Here is a 23320-nt window from a genome sequence, read left to right as displayed (position 1 = left end):
TGGCACATCAGATTCCAGGTTATTTTCTCACATACACACACACATACTCTCTTTTTAAATTAAATGACATAAGACATAAGAACTATATAGACACACTATCTTTTTTTTTAATTGGAGTATCTTCATCCTACTCTAATCTTGATCCATCACTTTTTCAATTTTTTTCAAAAAAAAAAAAGGAAAAAGCTAGTTACTTAAAAAAATTTCAAAATGTCTCTATTAAAAAAAAAATCCTACGACCACTGTGTACCCTCTCCTAGACAGCGACACACACACACACACACACACACACACACACACTTTTGCATATGGTCTCAGGGACTACAGGGACCCTAAACCCAGGTTAAGAACTTCTGACACAGACCTAATCTACACTATTACTATTCTTTTGCATTCTAAGTGAGCATTCCAAGGTATATTTTCACCATGATAAAAATATGTTTTCATTTTTTCAGTTGTTAAATTACTCCCCAAATAATTTAACAATGCAGCTCTTACTAGTACAAACTATTCTTACACAGCCACATGAAAAGGGGGAAAAACGGGTAATTGTAATAAATAATCCATTCTTTTTCTTAGTTTACCAGTCCCATTATATTTAATAACTCTTTATAGAGCAGAACAGAGTAGACAGGAAAGAAAAAAAAAAATCACCGATCACTGTTCTCAGTACATCAGGCCTTATGCTTGGCACAGTACATTTCATTTCATCCTTAGAACCTACCCTGTGCAAAGCTTTGATCTAGATACAGTATCTTCCCTTTGGAGCCCAGGCTCTAGTGGAGATGGAAATTCGTTAATCAAGTCAGATATATTAATGTATCAGTATCTATAACATATAGTAAAAAGTGATAACCTCACAATAGCAAAAGGAAGAAAGGACATGAAGCAAAACTCCCATAGTACATGCCCAAATCATACTCCACCTCACTTTTGCTTCCAACAGCGTGCAGTGGAGAGTACTATGTGGTGAGTTCTTCACCAGCTCACCTACGACCAGCTGCCACTCAACCTGGGACACCAAACTCATGAATCAAAAGAATTAGAGGACTATCTTATTCCTCCACTCTGCCAACTTGGAAGGCTTCCTAGAGTCTCTTAATCCTTTGAACAATCACCTTACTAATATTATAAAAATCTTCCATTGATAGCAGGACTATATTATCTACTCATTTAGGATTTCTGGCTTCTGGTAATGTCAGAGTGGCTTAAAGGAGACTACCTCCCCTGTCAATACAATAAAGGTACATATGAGGTATTAAATAAACAAAAAACAAAAACAATTTTTTGTTTTAAAAACAAACAAACAAAAAATAAAAGGAAAGTACTAGAGAGTAACCAAAAGCAGGCAGAAACCAGAAGGGATCTGAACTTGGAAGGGTAAGAAGCAAACAACGTTAAAATCCATTTTTCAGTGGCCATTTCCTGAGGGGCAATCACCAGTCCGTGAAGAGCATGGGTGGGGCAGACAGCACCAGTCACATGGGCTGAGGAGACAGAGGTAGAGTTTGGAGCGGCTACAACAGCTGGACACTGAGGGTGGGGGAAATCCCAGAGGGAGCCTCAGAGAAGAGTCTGGAATCTGTGAACAAGCCCCTCCAATCCTTGGCTGACTCTTGAACTGCTTGTGTGGAGAGTAAGACCTCAAAGAACCTAAGGGAAAGCAACCCAAGGCCAGGCTGAAAGAACCAAGCAAAGTAACAGCAGCAGCTATCAGTATGAATACAGGAGACACCGAACTTGGAATTCAAGTCCTGCCACATTAGAGGGTCCAGGTGAACACCTTGTATTTCCAAGGAAATCTCAGAAGGCCATGCCTTAGGATTAACATCGCATCCTGGACTCAGGGCAAATCAAAGAGACCTACTCTGAAAAGCCTCCACGAGTTTCAGAAGATCTGATAGTAACTTAACTGTCTGCGAGCACAAAACTCGACAATCTTCAGATCAAGATGACAGAATCCAGACCTCTAAAACGTATCAACCACACTGTTCTCTATACAACAAAACATTACAAGGAAGGTGAATCATGAAACGGCTACAGACAGAGAAGTTAGGAAGAAGAATAAGACCTACGGATAACAAAAATGTTGTAATTAGCAGACAAAAATTTAACTATTAACATGACAAAAAAATTATAAAAAAGAGATGAATCTTGTAAAGGACAGAATTTCAGAACATATATAAAAACTCTAAAAACAGTGGAAATAATATCAAGAAAAATGCAACATCTGAAAAAAAAATTCAGTAGATGGTATTAAGAACAGATGAAACACTACAGCAGAAAAAAAAAAGTGAACTTGAAGACAAGTCAAAGGAAATTATCTGAACTGAAGCAGAGAGGGAAAAAACTGAAAAATAACATAATTTCAACACTCCATGGAACAGTATGAAGTAATCCAACATATACGTAACTAATGTCCCAGAAGGAGAGAAGAAAAAACTGGGAAGAAATAATAACCGAAGAAATAAGAGTTGAATTGTTCCCTAATTTGACTAAACCATCAAGCTAGAGATCCAAGAAGCTCATTGAACCTCAAGGAGGATGAACACAAAGAGAATGACACATAGGCATGTCCTAGTACAACTGCACAATATGGGGGGGGGGGGGGGGGAGTGGCAACAGATTTTTTAAATGCTCAAGAGATGGTGCACCTGGGTGGCTCAGTTAAGCATCCATCTCTTGATTTCAACTCAGGTCACAAACTCAGGGTCGGGGGATTGAGCCCCACGTCCAGCTTGCTCTGGGTGTGGAACCTGCTTGGGATTCTCTCTCTCCCTCTGCCCTCCACCCCCCAACCCCAGCTGTCTCTCTGTCTCTCTGTCTCTCTCTCTCTCTCTCAACTAAATAAATAAATAGTAAAGTGCTGAAGAGAAAAAAATGTCAAATTAGAATACTAGGTTTGGCAAAATTATCCTTCAAAAATGAAAGAAAGTAAAGATATTTTCAGATGAACAAAAGTTGAGAAAATTTGTTACTAATATAAGCAATGCTAAAAGTGGTGATTTAAGTTGCAGGGAAATGATAACAGATAAAAATATGTCTCTATAGCAGGGGCCAGCAAACTGTGGTTCATAAGTCAAATGTAGACCACAACCAGTTTTTGTAAGGCCTGTGCACTATTTTAAACGTCAAAAAAACAAAACAAAACAAAACAAAAAAGTGGGGGGAGGACAAGAAGACTATGCAATGGAGAATATATGAGGCTACAAAGCCTAAAATATTTATTATCTGGTCCTTTCAAAAAAAATCTGCAAACCCCTAATTTATACAAAAGAAGCAGACAGAGGGAGGGAGGAAGAGAGACAGGACAAATAAAAGACCATATTTCTCTTTTCTTCAATTCTTTAAGACAACTGACCATTAAAGCAAAAACAAACAAACAAACAAACAAAAAAAAAAACAACCCCAAAACCAAAAAATAAAAAACCCACTATATTATAGCATTTCTAATATACACAGAAGTAAAATATAGGACAAAAAAATTTACTCATCTCAAAATGCCCCCAGGCCCAAGGTCATCCCAAAGTAATGAACTCATATAAATCTGAATCTTAATACCTTTAAGTTATTTCATATCATATCAAAGTCTTAAACACTAAAATGAAATGATTATCTTTTTAAAAACACAAAACTTCCCAACCTATTTTGTGGTACACATTTCAAACAGCAAGCACATATCAGCTATGGCGATCTTTTGAAAAACTGAGAGTATTCTCTCTTTGTAAATAAATAACGAACTATTTCATTCTATTAAGTACTGACAGAGTGTGAGCTCAAATAATTCTAGGGGAGGGAAGAGCATGAAGAAAGCAGGAATAAGTACATGGCATGTGAGGCACCACGAGTAGGTGTGGCCGGGCAGAAAGTAAATATGCAGGGTGAAAGGAGAATGTGGTGAAAAGTTAACATATCAGGAAAGTAATCAGAGAGTCTCAAATGACATGGAAGGCTCAGGTTTGCTGGCTGGGTGGCTGACGGAGCCACATGATGTGTCATACAGGCAAATGACCTGCTTTCCCCCACATGTCTCCACGCCCAGTCATGTACACAGAGGACGGAGTAAGCATTCTACTCACACTTAGGAATCCAGCAATCAATGACCAAATGAACAGATGCATAAAGAACCAAAAATGGTTTATTTGGGATGGGAAGTCCATTTGTAGACATGATAATGAGTTTGGAACATGAGCCCGGCTTATTCCAGAGGAGATACTTGAAGGGAAGCTAAACAGAACTCTACTGACTGGTCAGGGCTGGACATCCAGACTTGGAATTAGGAGTCTGGACTTCATGTTTACTTTAAAGGATTCTGGTGTTTTAGCATAGTCACTAGAGAGAACTGAAATTACTGTGCTCTCATACTATTTCAAATACATATTCTAGAAATCACACTATTGTGAGTGAGAAAATTGAAAAAAAATCAGCAATAAACTGACAAAGACACTGAAAGACACGGACAAAAGGATGGGAATCAATGGCAACCTAAAATCCAGGAGGTTTGGGTGGAGGCAAATTTTGTCAGTAGTCAGCTCACTAGTAGATGTTTTCCTGCTAGTATGGCTTTTGCTTTCAATTTCAGTCTATAACTCCAGGGATTTGGGCAATGACTTGGTGGAGTATGAGAATCCTAAATTTAAAACACATCAGAGGTTCAGACCATACATTATATAATTCAGTTTTTTTGCTTTTAGATAATCAGTTTTTTAAAAATGATGCTGTCATGTCTGCAAAACATTTCTGAAAAACTGACAAAGAAATTAGTATGAGTGGGTGCCTCTTAGTATAAGGATAAAGAACAGGGGCAAGAGAAGGGAGAAAAGATAATTTTTTTTATTGTACATGCTTCTGTACTAGCTGCTCTTTAAAAAAAAACTAAATGTACGCATTATTCATATTGAAGATGTATTATTTACTTATTTACATATCTATGCATGTATAAAGATATATGTACGTACATGTGTATAAGTGTGGGTAGCCAAATCAAAAACAGAACTTGAATGCCTCAATTCTCCAAGAGTATGTAAGTACTTACTTACTTACAAGCTTAAAAAATTCATATACTATGTATATTACATATGCACATGTATTAAATATATACACATGTGCTCAGATTTTGTTTCAGTATTCTCACTTAAATTATTATTCCATGTTTCCAAAGTCATTGATGCCTCCTTGCAAACTGAGGATACGTTAACATTTACTGAATGGCAGTAATACCACTGTAAGTATTGCAACACACCATTCTTTATACTTCCCTTTAACTTATTCAATTCAACACGTTAGGCAAAATATTCAGAGGTCAGATAACAAGTCTGTTTTTCACCTCAAAATAGTCCAATTTGCATCCTTGCCAAAGGGTAATTCCCTCACCAGCAAGAATCAGAAGGTAAAAGGATATGAATAATTGTAAGTAGGTGGTAGAGGGGAGAGAAAGAAGGTGAAAACAGACAAAGTCTAACAATTTTAGTCATCAACTACAGATACAATCTTTAAGGGGGGAATTAAGAGTCAAAATAAACCAAAATACCCTAACATTTTGTAGTTTATGAAGACCGAGTTGGGGCCACCATGTACTCCTGCAATCCTAACACCCTCCATGGCCCTACAAGAGCAGTCGGCTCATTGTACTGTGAATAATGGCTTGCTTGAAGTCGGCTTCCTCACTAGCCCAGTGGCCATGAGGGCAGAGACCAGGTAGGCGCTCATCAGCCCTGAGTCCCAAGCACAGTGCTGGAGACACAGCAGGTCAACTGCCCAATCATCTGGACGCTGGCATCAGACAAATGCCGTAAATCCTAACCATTCTGTACTGTATAAAGCTACTCGTAAGAATTAAAAATTTGATAACCACAAGGAAAGTAACCTTACAAAATTTCCAAACTTTGGATTAGCTACATCTTTTAAACAATCCTTAACTATCTTCTGTGCTATAAGTGAATAAATGGTCTAGACTAGCAAAGTAACTTTCCACTCAAGAAATCATATGACAAAAGTCCCCGAACTTTTCACTGTGTCACAGAGATAGAGATGAAATATGTAAAATACAATTATTTGCGGTTACTAATATTCTATGCCATAATTTTTAATGTGAAAGGTTATTAAATTCTGAGTGATTTAGGTCATTATAACACAAAATGCTAAGGAAGTGCAAAAACGCACAGGTGGTGGGGTCTGTGGGATCTGCAGAGTAACGGCCAACCATGAACTTGAGTTAGCTTTCGATTAGTGGCCAGCACACTCAGAGAGACATTCCCTAAATTGATTTTGAAATGAGTAATACTTACAAAATACATCATCAAATCCGCTAGTTACGTTAAATTATATTTTAGGAAAATAAACTCAAATGATTGAGAATAATAGCCTGAATGGTCAAATAACAGTTCACACAATTTTGCATATTTGTGTATGCAGATGTGTGTAACGGATGATGTGTGTGTATGTGTTTGTATTAGATATATGTTGTTATACATATCACCTTATTTGAAATATACCCACATGCCATTGCATGCATACATGTCTATGTCCTCTAGTAGTCATCACTGTTACTGAATAACATCTCATGTAAGATAACGATAGCACTGGGCCTTTCGTACACTGAAGTGGTTCTGAATCAGTATTTATTTATTTATATTTTTTTAAGATTTTTATTTATTTATTTGAGAGAGAGAGAATGCATGAGAACGGGTGAGGGGCAGAGGGAGAAGCAGACTCCCTGCTGAGCAGGGAGCCTGACCCTGGGCTCAATCCCAGGACCCTGGAATCATGAACCCAGCCAAAGGCAAACGTTTAACCCTACCCAGGTGCCCCCTTAATCAGTATTTATGATAAATTTTGCAATGTATAAAATTCCCAATCCAAATCTTTATAATGCAATCTCTCTCTCTCTCTCTCTCACACACACACACAGACAACTCATAGGCTTTAAGCAATCATCACAATTGAAACAATGAACAAATGTCATTTTTTTTCACAAAGGAAGTACTTGGCTAACTCCCACACTTGCAAGGACTCTGGCCAAAAATAACAGTAATTAGGCTTGTAACTTCATATGTATGGATCTAATCTAGTCAAGCCAAAAATAGCTTTTTAGTCATTTATCAACCGTTGTCACTTGCTTTAGAGGCTACTGCGTTATACAGACCCAGTTAGGCAAATCATGGTGAAAACACACTAAAATATAAGTAAACTTAAGAAAATTTATAGCTCTCTGCAGTTATAATATTACAGCACATGAGAGATCACCATGATATAATTACCTTGGACAGCTAATAAGGTTAACTCTTCTTCAAACTCTCTAAAACATGTTAAATAAACTAGCAAAAATAGGATTAACACATACACATTTCTTAGTACCGATGGAGACATCATAAGTCACCTGTTCCAACCCATCATTAGAATCCCTGCTCTTGAAAACCCTCCTCTCGAAAGAGCAACCCTGCCTTGTGGCGATGGCCGCAATACCCACAGCTTGCCCTTCCCCCTCCACTGCTGCAAACTGGTGTGTGTTCCTTTGGAGAACTGCCTCCCGTTGCTTCCCTTACACCTGCCTGGAAGCCCTCAACCTCCCTCAGAGCCTACTGGGAAAAAAGCTATCAATAACAGGAAAATGTAAGGGTTGACTAGGTGCTAGACACTGTTCGAAGGACTGCACGTGCACGAACCCATTCAACCCTCATAGAAAACCCACCCGGGAGGACGGAAATGCCCTTGACGTCAACTCTACAGGAGCGAACTGAGGCACGCAGAGCCGACTTCATAGCGATCATGCAGAAAAGTGCCAGGTTTGAATCGGGACAGTCCCCAGAATGTGCCCTTCTTAACCCTATACTTCTGTTCCCCTATACCGCCCTCGACACGACTGGACTCTGTACCTGCGCGCGTCAAAATGGCGTCCTGCCTGAGCTGGCACGGCCTCATCCTCCTTCACGCTTGGGCCAGAATACCACATGCTCTCGCAGCCCCTTGCTGAGCCCCAAGGGGGGCACTCTGGCACGCACTAACACTAACTACCCCCGCTCCTCTCGCATTAAGTACGTGTGGGTCAGGTTGCTTCTTTCATGCTTGTATCAAATCATGCTCAAATCATCGCCTCCATCACTCCACCACCTTGGCCCCCAGGATTTATCCAGACCTCACCCATGTGTCATGACCAAGCTTCATCTGACTCTCAGAAACTTCTAATAAATCCAGCAAAGAAAGTTTCTTCCCTTCCTGTACATCCCGCTGAACTTGATTTATTCCGTACTACTGTCCGGAATGAAGTATCTCTTCAATACTATTCAATTGTATCCCATTTGCCCATTGTTATTAGCGGTCTCATTTATTCCTTAAATTCTCTATTACATGGAAGCCTCTTTTCCATCTCTGCGATTGTTAAGCTACCTGCAGAGAGGAAAACCCATCCCCGCGGCACACACACAACTCTAGCAACACGGCATGTGTTCCATCGCGGCTGAACTCCTCTGTCAGAGCGAATGCAGGCTAAGGCCCACGGCGAAGATGACTCAGGATGGAAAGTCAAGGTGAAAAAGACCTCCTCACAGAGGAAAATAAAGCGACCAATGGCTGACCTAGCTGATCAACAGAACTGGAGTGGGGGCTGTGGAGGAGAGGAGGGCGAACCAAGAAATGAGAACTCCGCGAAGCTGTCAGGAAAGATGGCTTCTCTCTTCTCTTTCCTTTGTGCCTCCCCTAGGCCAGACCTCTGAACTGCAAGGCCTCAGTTCAGGTGCGAAAAGGAATATCTACTTTACTATCGTAGAAATCACGGACAGACACACACAGCTACACACAATTTCAGCAACACAACTTAGTGGGGGGGAGGGAGAGTTTTTATCATCACTGCTGAGGTAACTGGCATTACGGTTTTGTAACACTAGCATATAAAGGGTAACTACAACTCTGAGTGATTTTACCTACGATTATTAGCAAAAGTTATTGTTAATCATTAAGTTATGCTCACACGATCCTACTAAAACAGCCTCAGGAAACAGCCTGTTGAGGTTATCTGCTGCATGAAAAGCGAAATTCCATCGGGCTTCCCTGAATGCTGTGCCACAGAAAGGGCCTGGGATGTTGTGTCCTTGCTGTTAGTTAAACTGATGCTGTACACTGTGCCCACTACAGAGACGCTTTACGAAATCTGCAAATTTTGAAATTGTGACTCAAAAGAAGATAATCATTCATTGTCCAAAAAATTATTCACTTTACAAGTGGATGCACTAGAGGAGAAAGTTCTGGGGCCAAGGACAGAGACCAAGTTAGGGACAGGTAGGGGCAGGGACCCAGGAAGCAGCAATAGTGTGAATGGAGGCAGCCACTGGCCAAAATGGGACATCTCCCGTCTCTCAAGGACACATCTAGCCTGTAAAGCAAGGCAGACCCTTTAAGTCTTAAATATGCACTCACTCAGCAGTCGCAGATGTAAGACTCATGGTTTCCAATATTCACAAAGGTCTAGGACATTCAGTCACTTCTAACTTTGCTGAGAAACACATGTGAATCCCACGTATGGCCACGTTGACACACAGAGGGTTCACTCGGCTGGTGAGTTAGTCTTGCACACTGCCCAGCATCAACCTCTCAAACCCTCCTCGTTCTTTACTCTTTGTTGTCAGCACCGTAATACTCTGGCAAACCCCAAATCTTCTGATTCTCCCTCCAGAAAGCTCTCCCAACTGTCCACCCCCACTGACTGGTGCAGGCCCTCAACTCTCACCGAGACCCCTGCCCCAGCCTCTGTACTGGCCTCCATGTCTTTTCCTGCACTTCCCTGTCAGCCAACACACACTCCACATGCAGCCACACCTGCCAAGACAGCCAGCCTTCTCCCTCCCATTATTCTTGCTTAGAGCGTCTTGGTCTTTTTCATCAAAGTCCTCAACACACTCTGTAATTATATTATGTTTATTTACTTAATTAATCCCTATATATCTCTAGTAGTGGTCTTTAGCGAGGGATGATTTTGCCCCCCAAAGGGCATCTGACCATGTCTGGAGATACTTTTGGAAGTCACAACTGAAGGGGAGGGGCTGCAGCTGGCATGTAGTGGGTGGAGGCCAGAGACACCGCTAAACATCCTGCTGACACACAGGACAGCCCCCGCAACAAAGAATGATCCAGCCCAAAACGTCCTCAGTGCCGAGGTCGAGAAACCCTGCTGTGTAATCAGACATGTACTTGAAAGGGTATCTGAAAAATGGTTCAATGTTATTTTAATCATATCCTTTAATCCTCTTTTATTCCATTGTTTCCAAACAGAACAAAATATAATTTTGATTACTATCTTATATTTTAACATTATGAATAATAATGCATGCTAGCAAATAACCCCCATGGGTGTTGGGGGGAGCAGCCTTCACATTAGCACTAAAATTAAAATATTCACATGTATTCCCATCATTAAGAACCTACCAAAAAAATTAGGCGTGAGCAAGTCTAACCTCTGTTATGTCACTTGGCTAAGACATGGAGAGCTGGGGTTCCATCCCAGGCCACCCGAACGCAAAGCTTTTCTCCCTACCCCAGGGTATAGTTTTCACATGCAAGAAACAATAAAGTGTGGTGGCTACAAACTTTCATGAGTTCAAATCCTAGTCCCCCCCCCTTCTTATCTCTATGATATTGGACAAGTGACTTTATCCTCCAAATCTCAGTTTCCTCATCCGTAAAATGGGTAAGAAAACAACACCCACCTCACAAAGTTGCGTAAGACTGAGAAGAGGCAACAGGGGAAAAGTTTAGAATAATACTCAGCTTGTACTTGATACGCTATTGGGGCACTGGGGTGGGCTCAGTAGTTAGTTATGCACCTGATTCTTAGTTTTGGTTCGGGTCATGACCTCACAACCCAGATCTCTGACCAACGATCTCAGGGTCCTGAGATCAGGCTCTGTGCTAGGTGCAGTGCTCAGCAGGGAGTCTGCTTGAGATTCTCTCTCTCTCCCTCTCCTTCTGACCCTCCCCCGACCGCCCACATTCTCTCTCTCTCTCAAATAATAACTGAATCTTTGGGAAAAAATTACTTATTATTATCTAACAAATATGCAAATATTTTACACTTCAGAGCCCTCTGACTTGCATGAGTGATCAAGAAAATGAATTTTGGTTTCCTTGTTGAATCGGCATACCTTGGAATTAATTTAAAAATTAAGAAACATAATGAAAATGTCAAATTCATCAATATCTGTACCTAATAACTCACGAAATTTGTCTTTAGATATATTTAAAAAGTAAGAAAATGTATTCTTAATATACAATACTCCCAACACAAAAGAAATAGAAATTTTTAGTAAACCAAATAAGGTTATCATTTAAGGACCAGTTTTACATATATACTCTCCAATAAATATTTATGGACTAATTTCTTAAGTACCCTAACTTGAAATAACATTTTCCAAGTAAATTCTGTAATAAATTTGTATATTTTACAAATCTTTTCAGAACCACTGTGTACCACTCTGTATGACACTGTGTATAAATTTTAATAATGCTACCTTACAAAAAAAACACAACACTTGGTTTTGGCATTTCTTTCACGGACTAAATTAGGCAATTAGTGGTCATTCTTAAATTAAGCTGTACCATGCTTTAAGCAGTCAACAACAGTAACAACCTTACAACGTATTCTTCACCTAAGCCATTGCTGCCTCCACTACTATAAAACAATATTAATGTACAGCTCTCATTCAGATCTCATCAGAAAATTAAGAAGTCAAGTTTCTTTAAACTTGGTAAATTTAACACATTATATGATTTCCTTAAGAGAAACATATATTTACTTAGAAATACTTTAAACAGTAGTTCTAGTTAAAATTACCAATTACATTTGTTTTTAAACAAAGGCATTATCCACAACGATATCCGTGAGAAAACAAAAGGCTAATATATCATCAGATGCAATTTACCAGTTATGTGAAGAAAACAAAAAGAGTCCTAAAATGATCACACTACACACTCATTAACCACAATTCTCTATCTGATCTGAAACTATCACCCAGAAATACACTGATGACAAAATCCCTAAAATTCATCTGTTAAGATCAAGCATATTCAACTACAAAACACACATTTGATTTTCTTCTACCTGTTAATGGAGAAGAATCCTTACACAACTTTTATTGTTTTCAATTCTCCTGCATTATCTAGCTACACCGCTCTCTCTCCTCTGTAAATTAATGACTCCAGGTTAGTAACACATTCATTTCTGGCTGCAGTTTTTATCTACCATATTAGATTTTTCTGAGTGTATTATTCCCATCGGAATTTATTTGACTTACTGTTTATGTCATTTATCTATATGCAAACATGCCAACCGAAGTTAGTTTCCTATTATAACGAGGGTGTACATTTGGGTTAAATATGTTTAAACTCTTCTAATCAAATCTCGCGTGTAAGAAATCGTATGAAGGGTGGGAATACATACAACATTACAATCCTTTCACTTCACATAGAGAATCCACAGGCACGTCCACAAACATGTCTGTCACACCCAGGGGTCTGTGCACAGTCACGTTACCAGCCATGACAGGTCAGCCAGCCCCCATTAGCTGTGCCGCCGTGGCACACCTGAGCTCCCTGCCCCTTTCCATCATGTTCTGGAGCAGCTCTGAGACGGAATCGCTCTCTCAGGCTGGGTCCTGGGAGTCCTCCCCCACTACCTCTCCATGGCAACCGCAGCTACAGAGAAGCCAGTCCACCTCTTACGCAAATGAAAAGAGGCCACAAATGTCAGCAGTCACAACATCCCCCTTTTCCCTCCCTACTTAATTTCCTTCTTAAAGTAACAGCGGTACATTCTTCTTATTTTGCATTTTAGAACACCTTCCACCGTTTAATGGATAGGAAAGCAATTTAGGAGAATCAGAGTTAAAAATCCATCTGTATGACCACTTACATAACACGACTGAGGACCCAAAGACGGTTCTGATTTGCTGAGTGTCATTTACCAAGCCAGCATCTCAGCAAGTCCCCTTTGTATTTAGGCAACCCATATTTGAGACAAGAATCGTTTAAGATATTAACCGTCCTACAATTTGGCTTTCTCAGACAGAGACTGACAGAGACCATCCATTATGATTATTCAGGACTCAATAGGCATTGTTTCTTTTTTAAGTTCCTATTTTTATAGAAAAGTCAGGGCTATTTTTTTTTTTTTTTTACTTTCTGAACCAAATGGTCATTGTCTAAATCACCGGTAATACTGACATCGGCAAATGCTCCCTGACCAAAGTGCCTTACGTTACAGCAGCATGTTGGCTTTAAAAATTCTTTCTGGAATCCGCATTTATAGCCTGATGGATTCTATAAAAAGGGCGAAGGACTACATCCAGCCCTCCCAAAGACTGAGGCATTTTTTAAAACAGACACAATAGTTATCAGGATAAATCTGATTATCTAGATTCCTTCCTTCGTACAGTATGAAACATGCAACTGTATACACTGGCTTCGGGGATTGCTCAAGCCCACATCTAATATCCCACATGTCCTACAGTTACAGAATAATGATGATCAACTCTTAGGAAGGATTCTGAAGAAACATCAACCCCCCCCCACCCTCCATAGAATAATTAAATTTTATATTCACCATTCTAATCTATTTAGAAAAAGTTGTAATATTAAATATTCAAGAAAGGAGCTTCTTCGCCAACACTGAGCATACAAGAAAACAGTATTAACTAAAATGTCCCAGAGCACGAATGTCAGGAGATAGGCAACTGATAGTAAAGCTTTACAATGAGCTATTTCATGAGACCATAATGCAATCATTAGTTTTTTGAGTCTTAGGTAACAGAAAATAAAAGGAGAACTGGGCCAGCCTCTGGAAGCTCCATTAATGGGTGATACTGTGGGGTGCAGACTGACACCAAGGTCCTCTTGGAGATAACAGACTCCTACGCAAAACGGCCAGAATGAGGGCAAGGAGGAGTATGAGATTTGTTTTTAAGTATTTAGATTACAAATTCCCAACCACTTCAAGCCTGAGGACCTCTTTTTAACCAAGAATTCTGTAGTCCTCCCTGTAATAATAGCTATACTTTTACTTTCTGTTGATGTAAGAAGCTTATCAATGATAAAAATATATAAAAGCAATACTTCTAAATGGCCACAATCACGTCCACAGTCACTTATCTACTTAAAATACAGCAGCATCAGGGGCGCCTGGGTGGCTCAGTTGGTTAAGGGTTCGACACTTGGTTTCCGCTCAGGTTGTGATCTCAGGATCATGAGATCGAGCCCTGCATTGGGCTCCATGTTCAGTATGGAGTCTGCTGAAGACTCTCTCTCTCCCTCCCCCTCTACATCTTCCCCTGTTCTCTCTCTCTAAAATTAATAAATAAAATCTTAAAAATATGTGTGTGTATGTGTGTGTGTGTGTGTGTGTGTGTGTGTGTGTGTATAGTAGTACCAAAATATATTAAATGAATAAAAGATCATGACCAAGTAGGATTTATCTCAGAAATGTAAGGACAGGTTTGACATCAGAAAAATCTATTATTACAATTCACTACATAGACATATTAAGGAAAAATATAACTATAGAAGCCAATTTCAAGTGATAAAAATGCCATACCTATTCCTAGCAAAATACCCAAAAAGTTATGTTTGGAAGATAATTTCTAAAACTATGTAAAGAATATGCACCAGCAGCTAACTGCAATCCCTGCATTTGACTGCGGACTATAAGAAGCATTCCCATTAAACTCAGAATTTTACCCGTGATAATGACTTAATACTTCACCAGAGGTTCTGGACAATTTGATAAGAAAACATGAAAAAATTTAAGAGGTATGAAAATTATAAATGAAGAAACGGAATCATTTATTTGCAGCTGATATAATCTAATTAGAAAAATCCAAGAAAATCAACTGAATTGGTAAGAATGAGTAAGAAAGAATTCAGTCACGTGGCCATTACAAAATCAACTTACAAAAATCAATAATTTTAAAGTACTTTCAAATATACCACAAACAAAACCAAAAATAGTACATACACAGAGAGAGAGAGAAATGGCAAATGTGACAAGATGTAAACAGCTGTGAGTTTAGGTGAAGGACACATGGGTATTAATTATATTAACCTTATTCCTTTAAGAGTACCACACTCCCCCAGTCTAAGGCTCCATGTAACACGCTAAGTAAATTCAAGACACTTCCTTCCTCCTCAAATCCTCTCCTCCTGCCCAGTTACCCTACTAGCACTTTGTAGATACTACTCTACGTCCAAATAAATCCTAGGGCATTTAACTTGATTTCAGCTCTGTATTCTTCACTTCTGTTTCTTTATTAACTAATCACCTTGTATATCTCAGCTTTTCTTCCAACTTTGGCATCAGATCAAGGCTGAATCTAACCTGGACCCCGGATCAACTGTTTACAGCCTTTCTGACTTCTGCTAACTAAATTGCTGAGCAATCAAATGTACACGAACCAAATATTAACTCACCCTTTCCATGAACATTCCACAAAGTACAATTCCCGTAAATGATGTATAATATCCTCCCATGTCTCACTGTACTAACTTCATAAACAGCGCTGGCCTCATAGGACCCGAGTCTTGGGCACATGTTTACATCATTTTGCTTATTTTGTGCTTAACTTGCTTTGTGAGCAGGCCAGTGCTTTTTAATCATGGTGATGAAATCTCATGCTTCGAAACCACAATGCTGGCTAAAAGAATTCAACTTAGACCCTGAAATCGAGCTCAGAAAAAAATTCCAGCTCAGAAGTCAAATACTCAACCAAAAGGATTAATGATTTCTTCTCCTCCAGACTGGGTATTTGGTGAGAGCAAAACACATAAATAAAGTGTCTGCATTGTATCCTCTGGTTTGTGGCAGCTCCTCAGATAAAGCACAGAGGCTTTCTATTTTAAACAGAAGACATAAAGGATAATAAAATTAATGAGGATGCTTTTCACTGAAGAATTGTCTTTTTCTACCAGTTCCTCAAGCGTTAAGTTCTAGTGCTACACTGTAACTTTCGGGTTGTAACAGTTATTGCAAGTACAATTCTATAATAATTTAATTATTAGGTAATTACTCATTTTTTCAAAAGATTTTATTTATTTGAGTGAGAGAGAGAGAGCATGAGCAGGGGGAGTAGCAGAGGGAGAGGGAGAAGCAGACTCCCTACCCGGGGCTCAATCCCAGGAACCTGAGATCGTGACCTGAGCCGAAGGCAGACTCTTAACCAACTGAGCCACCCCAATTATTAGGTAATTACTTAATATAATACTTTCCAACCAAGCAGTAAGCTCTGTAAGAACAGGAGCCCTGTCCCACCTTGGCTTGTGCTGTAGTCTGACTACCCAGCACAAAGATGCTCAATTTATATTTCACCGAAGTGTGAAAGTAAATCAAACTGAAGCTAACAAGACAACTTTTTTTTTTAAAGATTTTATTTATTTATTTGACAGAGAGAGCCAGCGAGAGAGAGGAACACATGCAGAGGGAGTGGGAGAGGAAGAAGCCGACGCCCAGTAGAGGAGCCCGACGCGGGGCTCGATCCCAGGACCCCGGGATCACTCCCTGAGCCGAAGGCAGACACTTAACGACTGAGCCACCCAGGCGCCCCTAAAGACAACTTTCTAAAACAGGTTTTTAAAATGCAAACAATTTTTTCTTAAAATTATTGCAGGATAAAGACAAAAATGGAATATTACAATCCTAGGTTCTCAAATGCTCAGACTTTTTTTAAAATTTTAATTTGAGAGAGAGCGAGCATGAGAGAGCCTGTGCAGGTGGGGGTGAAGGGCAGAAAGAGAGGGCGAGAGGGATCCTCAAGCACACTCCCCGTGGCACACGGAGCCCCCCCACGCAGGGCTCCATCTCAGGACCCCGAGGAGAAATCAAGAGTCAGAAGATTAACAGACTGACACACCCAGGTGCCCCAAATGCTCCGACTTTTTAATGAACAAGAAGCAAGCCATTTTTGATCAAGTAATATGTTACACCATCAAATCAGGCATGTTAGTTATAAAAGTGGAAAAAGGAGTTCCATGATAACCATTAAATTAAATGGAAACAAACTAATCATACATCAGCAAGGGACTGTTAAGTCTATCAAATTAATACGAGGCAAAATATCATGGAGTTATTTGAAACTGATGTCAATAAGGAATTTTAATGACATTTTAAAACATTAGTGGCCGATATTATCAAAAGGGAACACCATAAAACGCAGACTATATCATACCAACTGCGTTTTAAAATTTATACGTATATAATTATATGTTCAAATTGATAGCCATTATTACTGGATGTTACAATTAAGAGTGACTATAATATTTGAGTACGTGGATCTTTCCAATTTTCTGCAAAAAACATATTACTAATATTTTTCGGTAAATACATCTAAGGAGGGGGAGAGAAGACAGACTATATTCTATTCTTCACATCTTAACGTCCAAGCATAAACACTGGTATCAATCCAATTATCTACACACTCATCAAATAAGTCAACTAAATATTAGACTCCAAATATAATACTCCAAGTACCTCAGATTGGCATCTCAATTGACAGAGTCGAGTAACTGAGTACAGAGCAGACGCTTTCTGATGTTGCTGAGAGCCATGAGCTGTGAGAGCTAATAGCGTTCAAGTGCAGTAGACTCTACTTGAAACACAAAGAAAGAGAACCCATTTTTTCCGCTACTAACAAATTGTAGATCCTATCACTACATGGAGAATGATGAAAATGCACGTTCCCCTTGTTATCCTACCTGTGAGATTCTTCACTGAAACAGAACAAAAAAACCTCTTAAATACGGAACAGTCACCATGTACCAAGATGTTCACCATAACAGTATTTATTCTGGAAAAGGCTGGAAGCCACCGTATAACACAGCTTGTGTGTTTATCCCTCATGTTCTTATGTCGTCTCTTGTTTTGCTTGGGGCTTGATAAGGCTGGACAAGGAAAACTGGTGTTTTCTTTTCTCTCCAAACATATTCTGGTTGAATCAGTACATAACCTCCATACACATTCCCCACCACCAACACTTTGGTTTTGGTCATGACGGGGAGTCAATTCTGCCCTCAGGGCTACGGAGTCTGAGAACTCCCCAGACCGTCTCCCCAGGCCCTTAGTTCTATTTCCGTTGGTCTCCTGTCCCTAAGACTTGCAAGTATCTATTTAGGTTCCTCTGTTAGATCCCAACATTTAGGTTAATTATAATTAAAAATGGTTGCCCACGATCATCTTTTTTTCCTTAGTTTTCGACATAGTTTAGTCATAGTCTATTTCTATAGTCATAGAAATAGTTTATTTCTATGCTATTTCTCTTATTTTTACCTTTGATCTTCTAACCTGACCAGGAGAAAAACCCCATTCTTCTTTCAAACAAACCATAAACTGACAGGACAGCTTAATGTTTAAAGAGCAGCAACCAAAATTTGGCTCGACATGCCTCAGAACATATCCACACACAAAGAATAAGCAATTAGGAAGTACTTATAAAAACTTTGTATCTTGTCTCCAAATCTATTCTGAAAAGCCATTTATGTATGGTATGGTTACATATCCTTTCAGATCTTCCCCCAAAACAGGGACATAAATTAAAGTCGCTGCACAGAAAGTCTCCTGATCTAGGGGGAAATTACACTGTGAAGTCTATAAGGCACAGAGTCCAGTGACAAGAACCGTTCGGCTTTTCCAATAATGAAAATAAACCACTTTAAAACCTATGCCAATGAGAATCCTCACACACACACACACACACACACACACCACTCCAAGAAATCAGTGTCTGAGCGTTTGTTAAAAGCCTTCAAACAGTAACATTTCCTAAGCATTTTGGCAAGCAGTTTTAGATCACAGGGGCAAAGGTTACATCAACTACAATTTCTAGCTTACAAGTAGTTACCCAGTTTTAATCTGGTGAAATGAGAGCCTCTGGTTTCATTTTAGGGTAAGAAGAGAAAGTAAACTGAGACAACAGGGTGCGCTGGGAATAGCAAGGGTTTTCTTTTCAGACAAACTGAGGCTCAGTCCCTGATTCCGCCACTTGCCAGCTGTGTGACAGCAGGCGCAGGCTCTAATTCTCACACCTCAGCTTTATCGTTAAAAAAAAGTCGTCTGCCTCCCAAGATGGCTTTAATTCCTGAACGCGATCACTGACGGAACGTACAGTACAGAGGAGATACTCAATACACACTAGCTCTCTCTCCCCTCTCCACTAATACAAATTGCCAAAACTGACTAAATAACGTTGCACACGTAAGGGTCAGACAGAACTGCTTCACGTTCTATGGGCAGTACATTTAGAACACTAGTTTTTTTGTTGTTTTAAAATAGTGTTGGGGCGCCTGGGTGGCACAGCAGTTAAGCGTGTGCCTTCGGCTCAGGGCGTGATCCCGGCGTTACGGGATCGAGCCCCACATCAGGCTCCTCCGCTATGAGCCTGCTTCTTCCTCTCCCACTCCCCCTGCTTGTGTTCCCTCTCTTGCTGGCTGTCTCTATCTCTGTCGAATAAATAAATAAAATCTTTAAAAAAATAAAAATAAAATAAAATAATAAAAAATAAATAAAACAGTGTTTACTAAAGTCAAAATGCATTAACATAAATCCTCAAATATGACAACATGCTGTACAAAGCTATCTCCAGGAAACCCACTTTGGGTGCTTCTGGAAATAAGATATATTTCATGATTCCGGCTTGTAACTTTACTACAGAAAAGATAATATAAAGGGAATGAATAAATACATTCGTAATCTGAATGGATATACCACGTTTTTGTTACCGTTGGAAGACGGTTCTTTATGCATCCAATGCCGTGTACCAATGGAAGTGAAGAGTTTCCAAATACTGCTTTTGACCTAAAGGGATGCATGTTTCACAAGTTAGCAACAGCTGTTGCAGTCCCTTCCACTTGTATTGGCTAACCACACAGCATGGCATGCTTTACCATTTGGAAAGTCCCCCGCACACAGCTTCAACTCATTTTGAAACCAGAGAGGACAGTTCCCCCTCTAACTCATCTGGGCAACTTTATATGAAAGAACCGTTTTTCAGAAAGCCACAGAGCTTCTCTCCCAAGACTGTTCAAGCATAATTATGGGCAAGTGTAATTATGGAAAAAGAAGCTAACCAAAAGTAAAGGGGGAAAAAAGCACATTGAATAAGAGTTATGAAGAGGAAAAAAATTACAACAACAAAAACTTTAATCCTTCTATTGAAACAATTTTAGAAATACCCACTCATGTACCATCCTCCTCACAACCTCCCTTCCTCACAGGGAAAAACAAAAATGAAAACAGCTATAGTCTGTATCATATATTCATTTGTAAAGTATAACCAGGCGAGTTTCCTTTCCTTTGGAAATATAAAGCATAGATCAGTATACACATACATACATACGCCTACATTTTTTTTATTTTATCTATAAATTATATATGTATATACACACATAAGCAAACAATAAAGACAGAAACAGAAGAAAAAACCGTAATTTTTCTTAGATACCTACTAACTTTTTAAAATTGAGATACACTAGACATATATCCAACAACCTAATGAGTTGATATATGTATATATTATCATATCATCAACATAATGATACTATGGTAACATTCATCACCATAGTTACAAGTTTTTTTTCTTATGATGAGAAGTTTTAAGACCTACTCTGTTAGCGACTTTCATATATACAATACAGTATTATTAACTATAATGGCCTTGTTGTGCATTACAACCCATGACTTGTTTATTCTATAATTAAAAAGTCTGTATCTTTTGACCACCTCCATCCCCCACCTCTGGCAACCACCAATCTGTTCTCTGTATCTATGGATTCATTGCTTTGTGGTTCTTTTAAGATTCACATATAAGTGAGATCATACAGTATTTGTCTTTGTCTGACTTATTTCTTTTAGCATAAAACTCTCCAGGTCTATCCATGTGGTTGCAAAAGCTAAGATTTCATTCGGTTTTTTGCCTGCATAATATTCCACTGTATTTATATACCACATCTTCTTTATCCATTCATCCATTGATGGACAAGTGCGCTGCTTCCACATCTTGGCTATTGTAAACAACGCTGCAATGAACGTGGAGCGGCATAGATCTTTTCAAGTTATATATTCTTTGGATAAATATCCAAAAGTGGAATTGCTGGATCATATGGTGGTTCTGCTTTTAATTTTTTTGAGGAACCTCCACACTATGTTCCACAGTGGCCACACCTTTTATGTTCCCACCAACAGCACACACGGTTCCCTTTTCTTCACATTCTTGCCTACACTTGTTTATCTTGTCTTTTTGATAACAGCTATTCTAACAGGTTAGAGATGATATCTCATTGTGGGTTTGATTTGCATTTTGTTGTAATACTGGCATGTTGCCGTCAGCTATCTGTATGTCCTCTTTGGGAAAATGTTCAGGTCCTCTGCCCTTTTTTTAAATGGATAGTTTGGGTTTTTTGCTATTGAGTTTTATGAGTTCTTTATGTACTTTGGATATTAACCCCTTATCAGATATATAATATGCAAGTATTTTTTCCCATTCTCCAAGTTGCCTACTTTGTTGATGGTTTCCTATGCTGTGCAGTTCTGTAGTTTGATGTAGACCCTCCTATTCATTTCGCTTTTGTTGCCTTTGTTTTGGTATCAGATCCAAAAATTCATTGCCAAGGCCAATGTCAAGAAACTAAATGCCTGTTTTCTTCTAGGAGTTTTATGGTTTCAAGTCCTTTGTTTAAGTCCTTAATCCATTCTGAATTGGCTTCTGTGTACAGTCTAAGATAGCAAGCAATACAGTTTCATCCTTTTGCATGTGGCTGCCCAGGTTCCCCAGCACCATTTACTGAGGAGGCTATCCTTTCCCCATTGTATATTCTCGCCTCCTTCACTGTAAACTAATTGACCTTGTATGTGTGGGTTTATTTCTGAGCTCTCTATTCCATTCCACTTTCTATGTGTCTGCTTTTATGCCAGTATTATACTGTTCTGATTACGATAGCTTTGTAATATCGTCTGAGATCTCAAATAGAGCATGTGAGAAAAAGGCAGCTTATTTAACAAAACTACTCACACTTGCCAAGAAAGTATACACTTGTTAGTTAAAAATCCACAAATTTCATTTGTTTTTAAATAACCTTGAATCATCTGTAATCGTACTTCCATCTTTTTTTTTTTCCCCACACAGAAGTGGTTTTTATGACCTGAGTGAGAAAACAGGAAAATAGCTTCTTTGGCTAACTGTGTCGATTTGTGATCAGAGAAGTGGATGAAGTTCATAGACCAAAACTCACTGGTGAGGTTTTTAATGTTCTATAGTCATTTAAAGAGAAGTAATCTATTTAAGTAGAGCAACTGGCACAATGGTCTGTTCAAAGCCCCACCAACTCCACCAAACACACGAAGCAAGCTGGTCACCCCACCAGCTACCTGAGGAGGTCAAATACCACTCAGCCCCTCTTCCCCAAGGTGATGACCCACCAGCCAAGCAAATCTTTTTTTTTTTTTAATTTTATTTATTTATGCTCTCGAGAGAGAGCAGAAAGAGAGAGAGAGAGAGAGCATGAACAGGGGGAGGGGCAGAGAGAGAGAGATAAGCAGACGCCCCACTGAGCAGGGAGCCCGATGTGGGGCTCGATCCCAGGACCCTGGGATCATGACTTGAGCCAAAAGCAGATGCTTAACCAACTGAACCAAGCAAATCTTAAAGAGCAAGAAACAGTGCGAGAGAGGAGGGCAGGCACAGAGCAAGCCTTCAGATAGGAGGCTGCTCCTGTTGAGGGGTGTGTGCCCAAATCACCTTTCATCTCAAATACATAATAAACATCATTAATCCCGAATTTCCCTATACCAAAAGATTTCTACATCTTAACACCTATTTCAAGGGTGCTCCTTTCATTTGATAATCTAAAGCCCATACTAAGTGTTTTGGTTATAAATGCTTTGGGAGATTCACCCCCCCTACACACACCTTTTTCTCTAATCTCACCTCTGCTCTTCTCCTGCGGATAACCAGGAGTTGACTAAATGCCAGAATCCAAAATCTTACAACGCACGATGAAGAGTTGTTTTAACATTTTTTTATACTGACAGTCTTATTAAAATGCAGTAAGCAGCCAGCGTGTTCAGTGGATATCACATAAACACTCTGAGGTTTGCTTTTGGTTTGAGTTGAGCAGACTAGTGGTGAGAAAAATAATACCAAAATGTTCCCAAGCTGAAAGAACAGCTTCACTGTTTTTGCTCAAAGGCAAGCCAGTATCTGGGTAGAAAGCATCACAAAACGAGCATGGGTGCCTGTTTCACAAAGGCTGAGGGCATTTTTACTTAAATAGTACTTAAAAAGAGAAAAATCCATTTTTA

At 39.4% G+C, this 23320-nt stretch overlaps 1 protein-coding gene across 7 annotated transcripts in view; it reads right to left on the bottom strand.

Annotated features, from left to right (window-relative positions):
- HIVEP1 (HIVEP zinc finger 1) overlaps positions 1–23320 on the bottom strand; it is a 153168-nt gene that overhangs the window by 89606 nt on the left and 40242 nt on the right. The window contains exon 1 of one of the 7 annotated variants that reach the window (XM_048225675.2): positions 15448–19429. The exons of 5 other annotated variants lie outside the window; for them this stretch is intronic. In XM_048225675.2, the coding sequence (XP_048081632.1) occupies positions 15448–15568 (121 nt within the window). In that variant the 5' untranslated portion in view covers positions 15569–19429. Of the gene's footprint in view, positions 1–15447; positions 19430–23320 lie in introns of those variants that run through there. One more of the 7 variants, XM_044388747.3, reaches the window with a different exon arrangement.

The sequence above is a fragment of the Ursus arctos genome, unplaced genomic scaffold (assembly GCF_023065955.2).
Source record: "Ursus arctos isolate Adak ecotype North America unplaced genomic scaffold, UrsArc2.0 scaffold_31, whole genome shotgun sequence".
Classification (NCBI taxonomy): domain Eukaryota; kingdom Metazoa; phylum Chordata; class Mammalia; order Carnivora; family Ursidae; genus Ursus; species Ursus arctos.
Note: the sequence above shows the minus strand (reverse complement) of the source record. Positions and strands in the feature narration are given on the sequence as shown.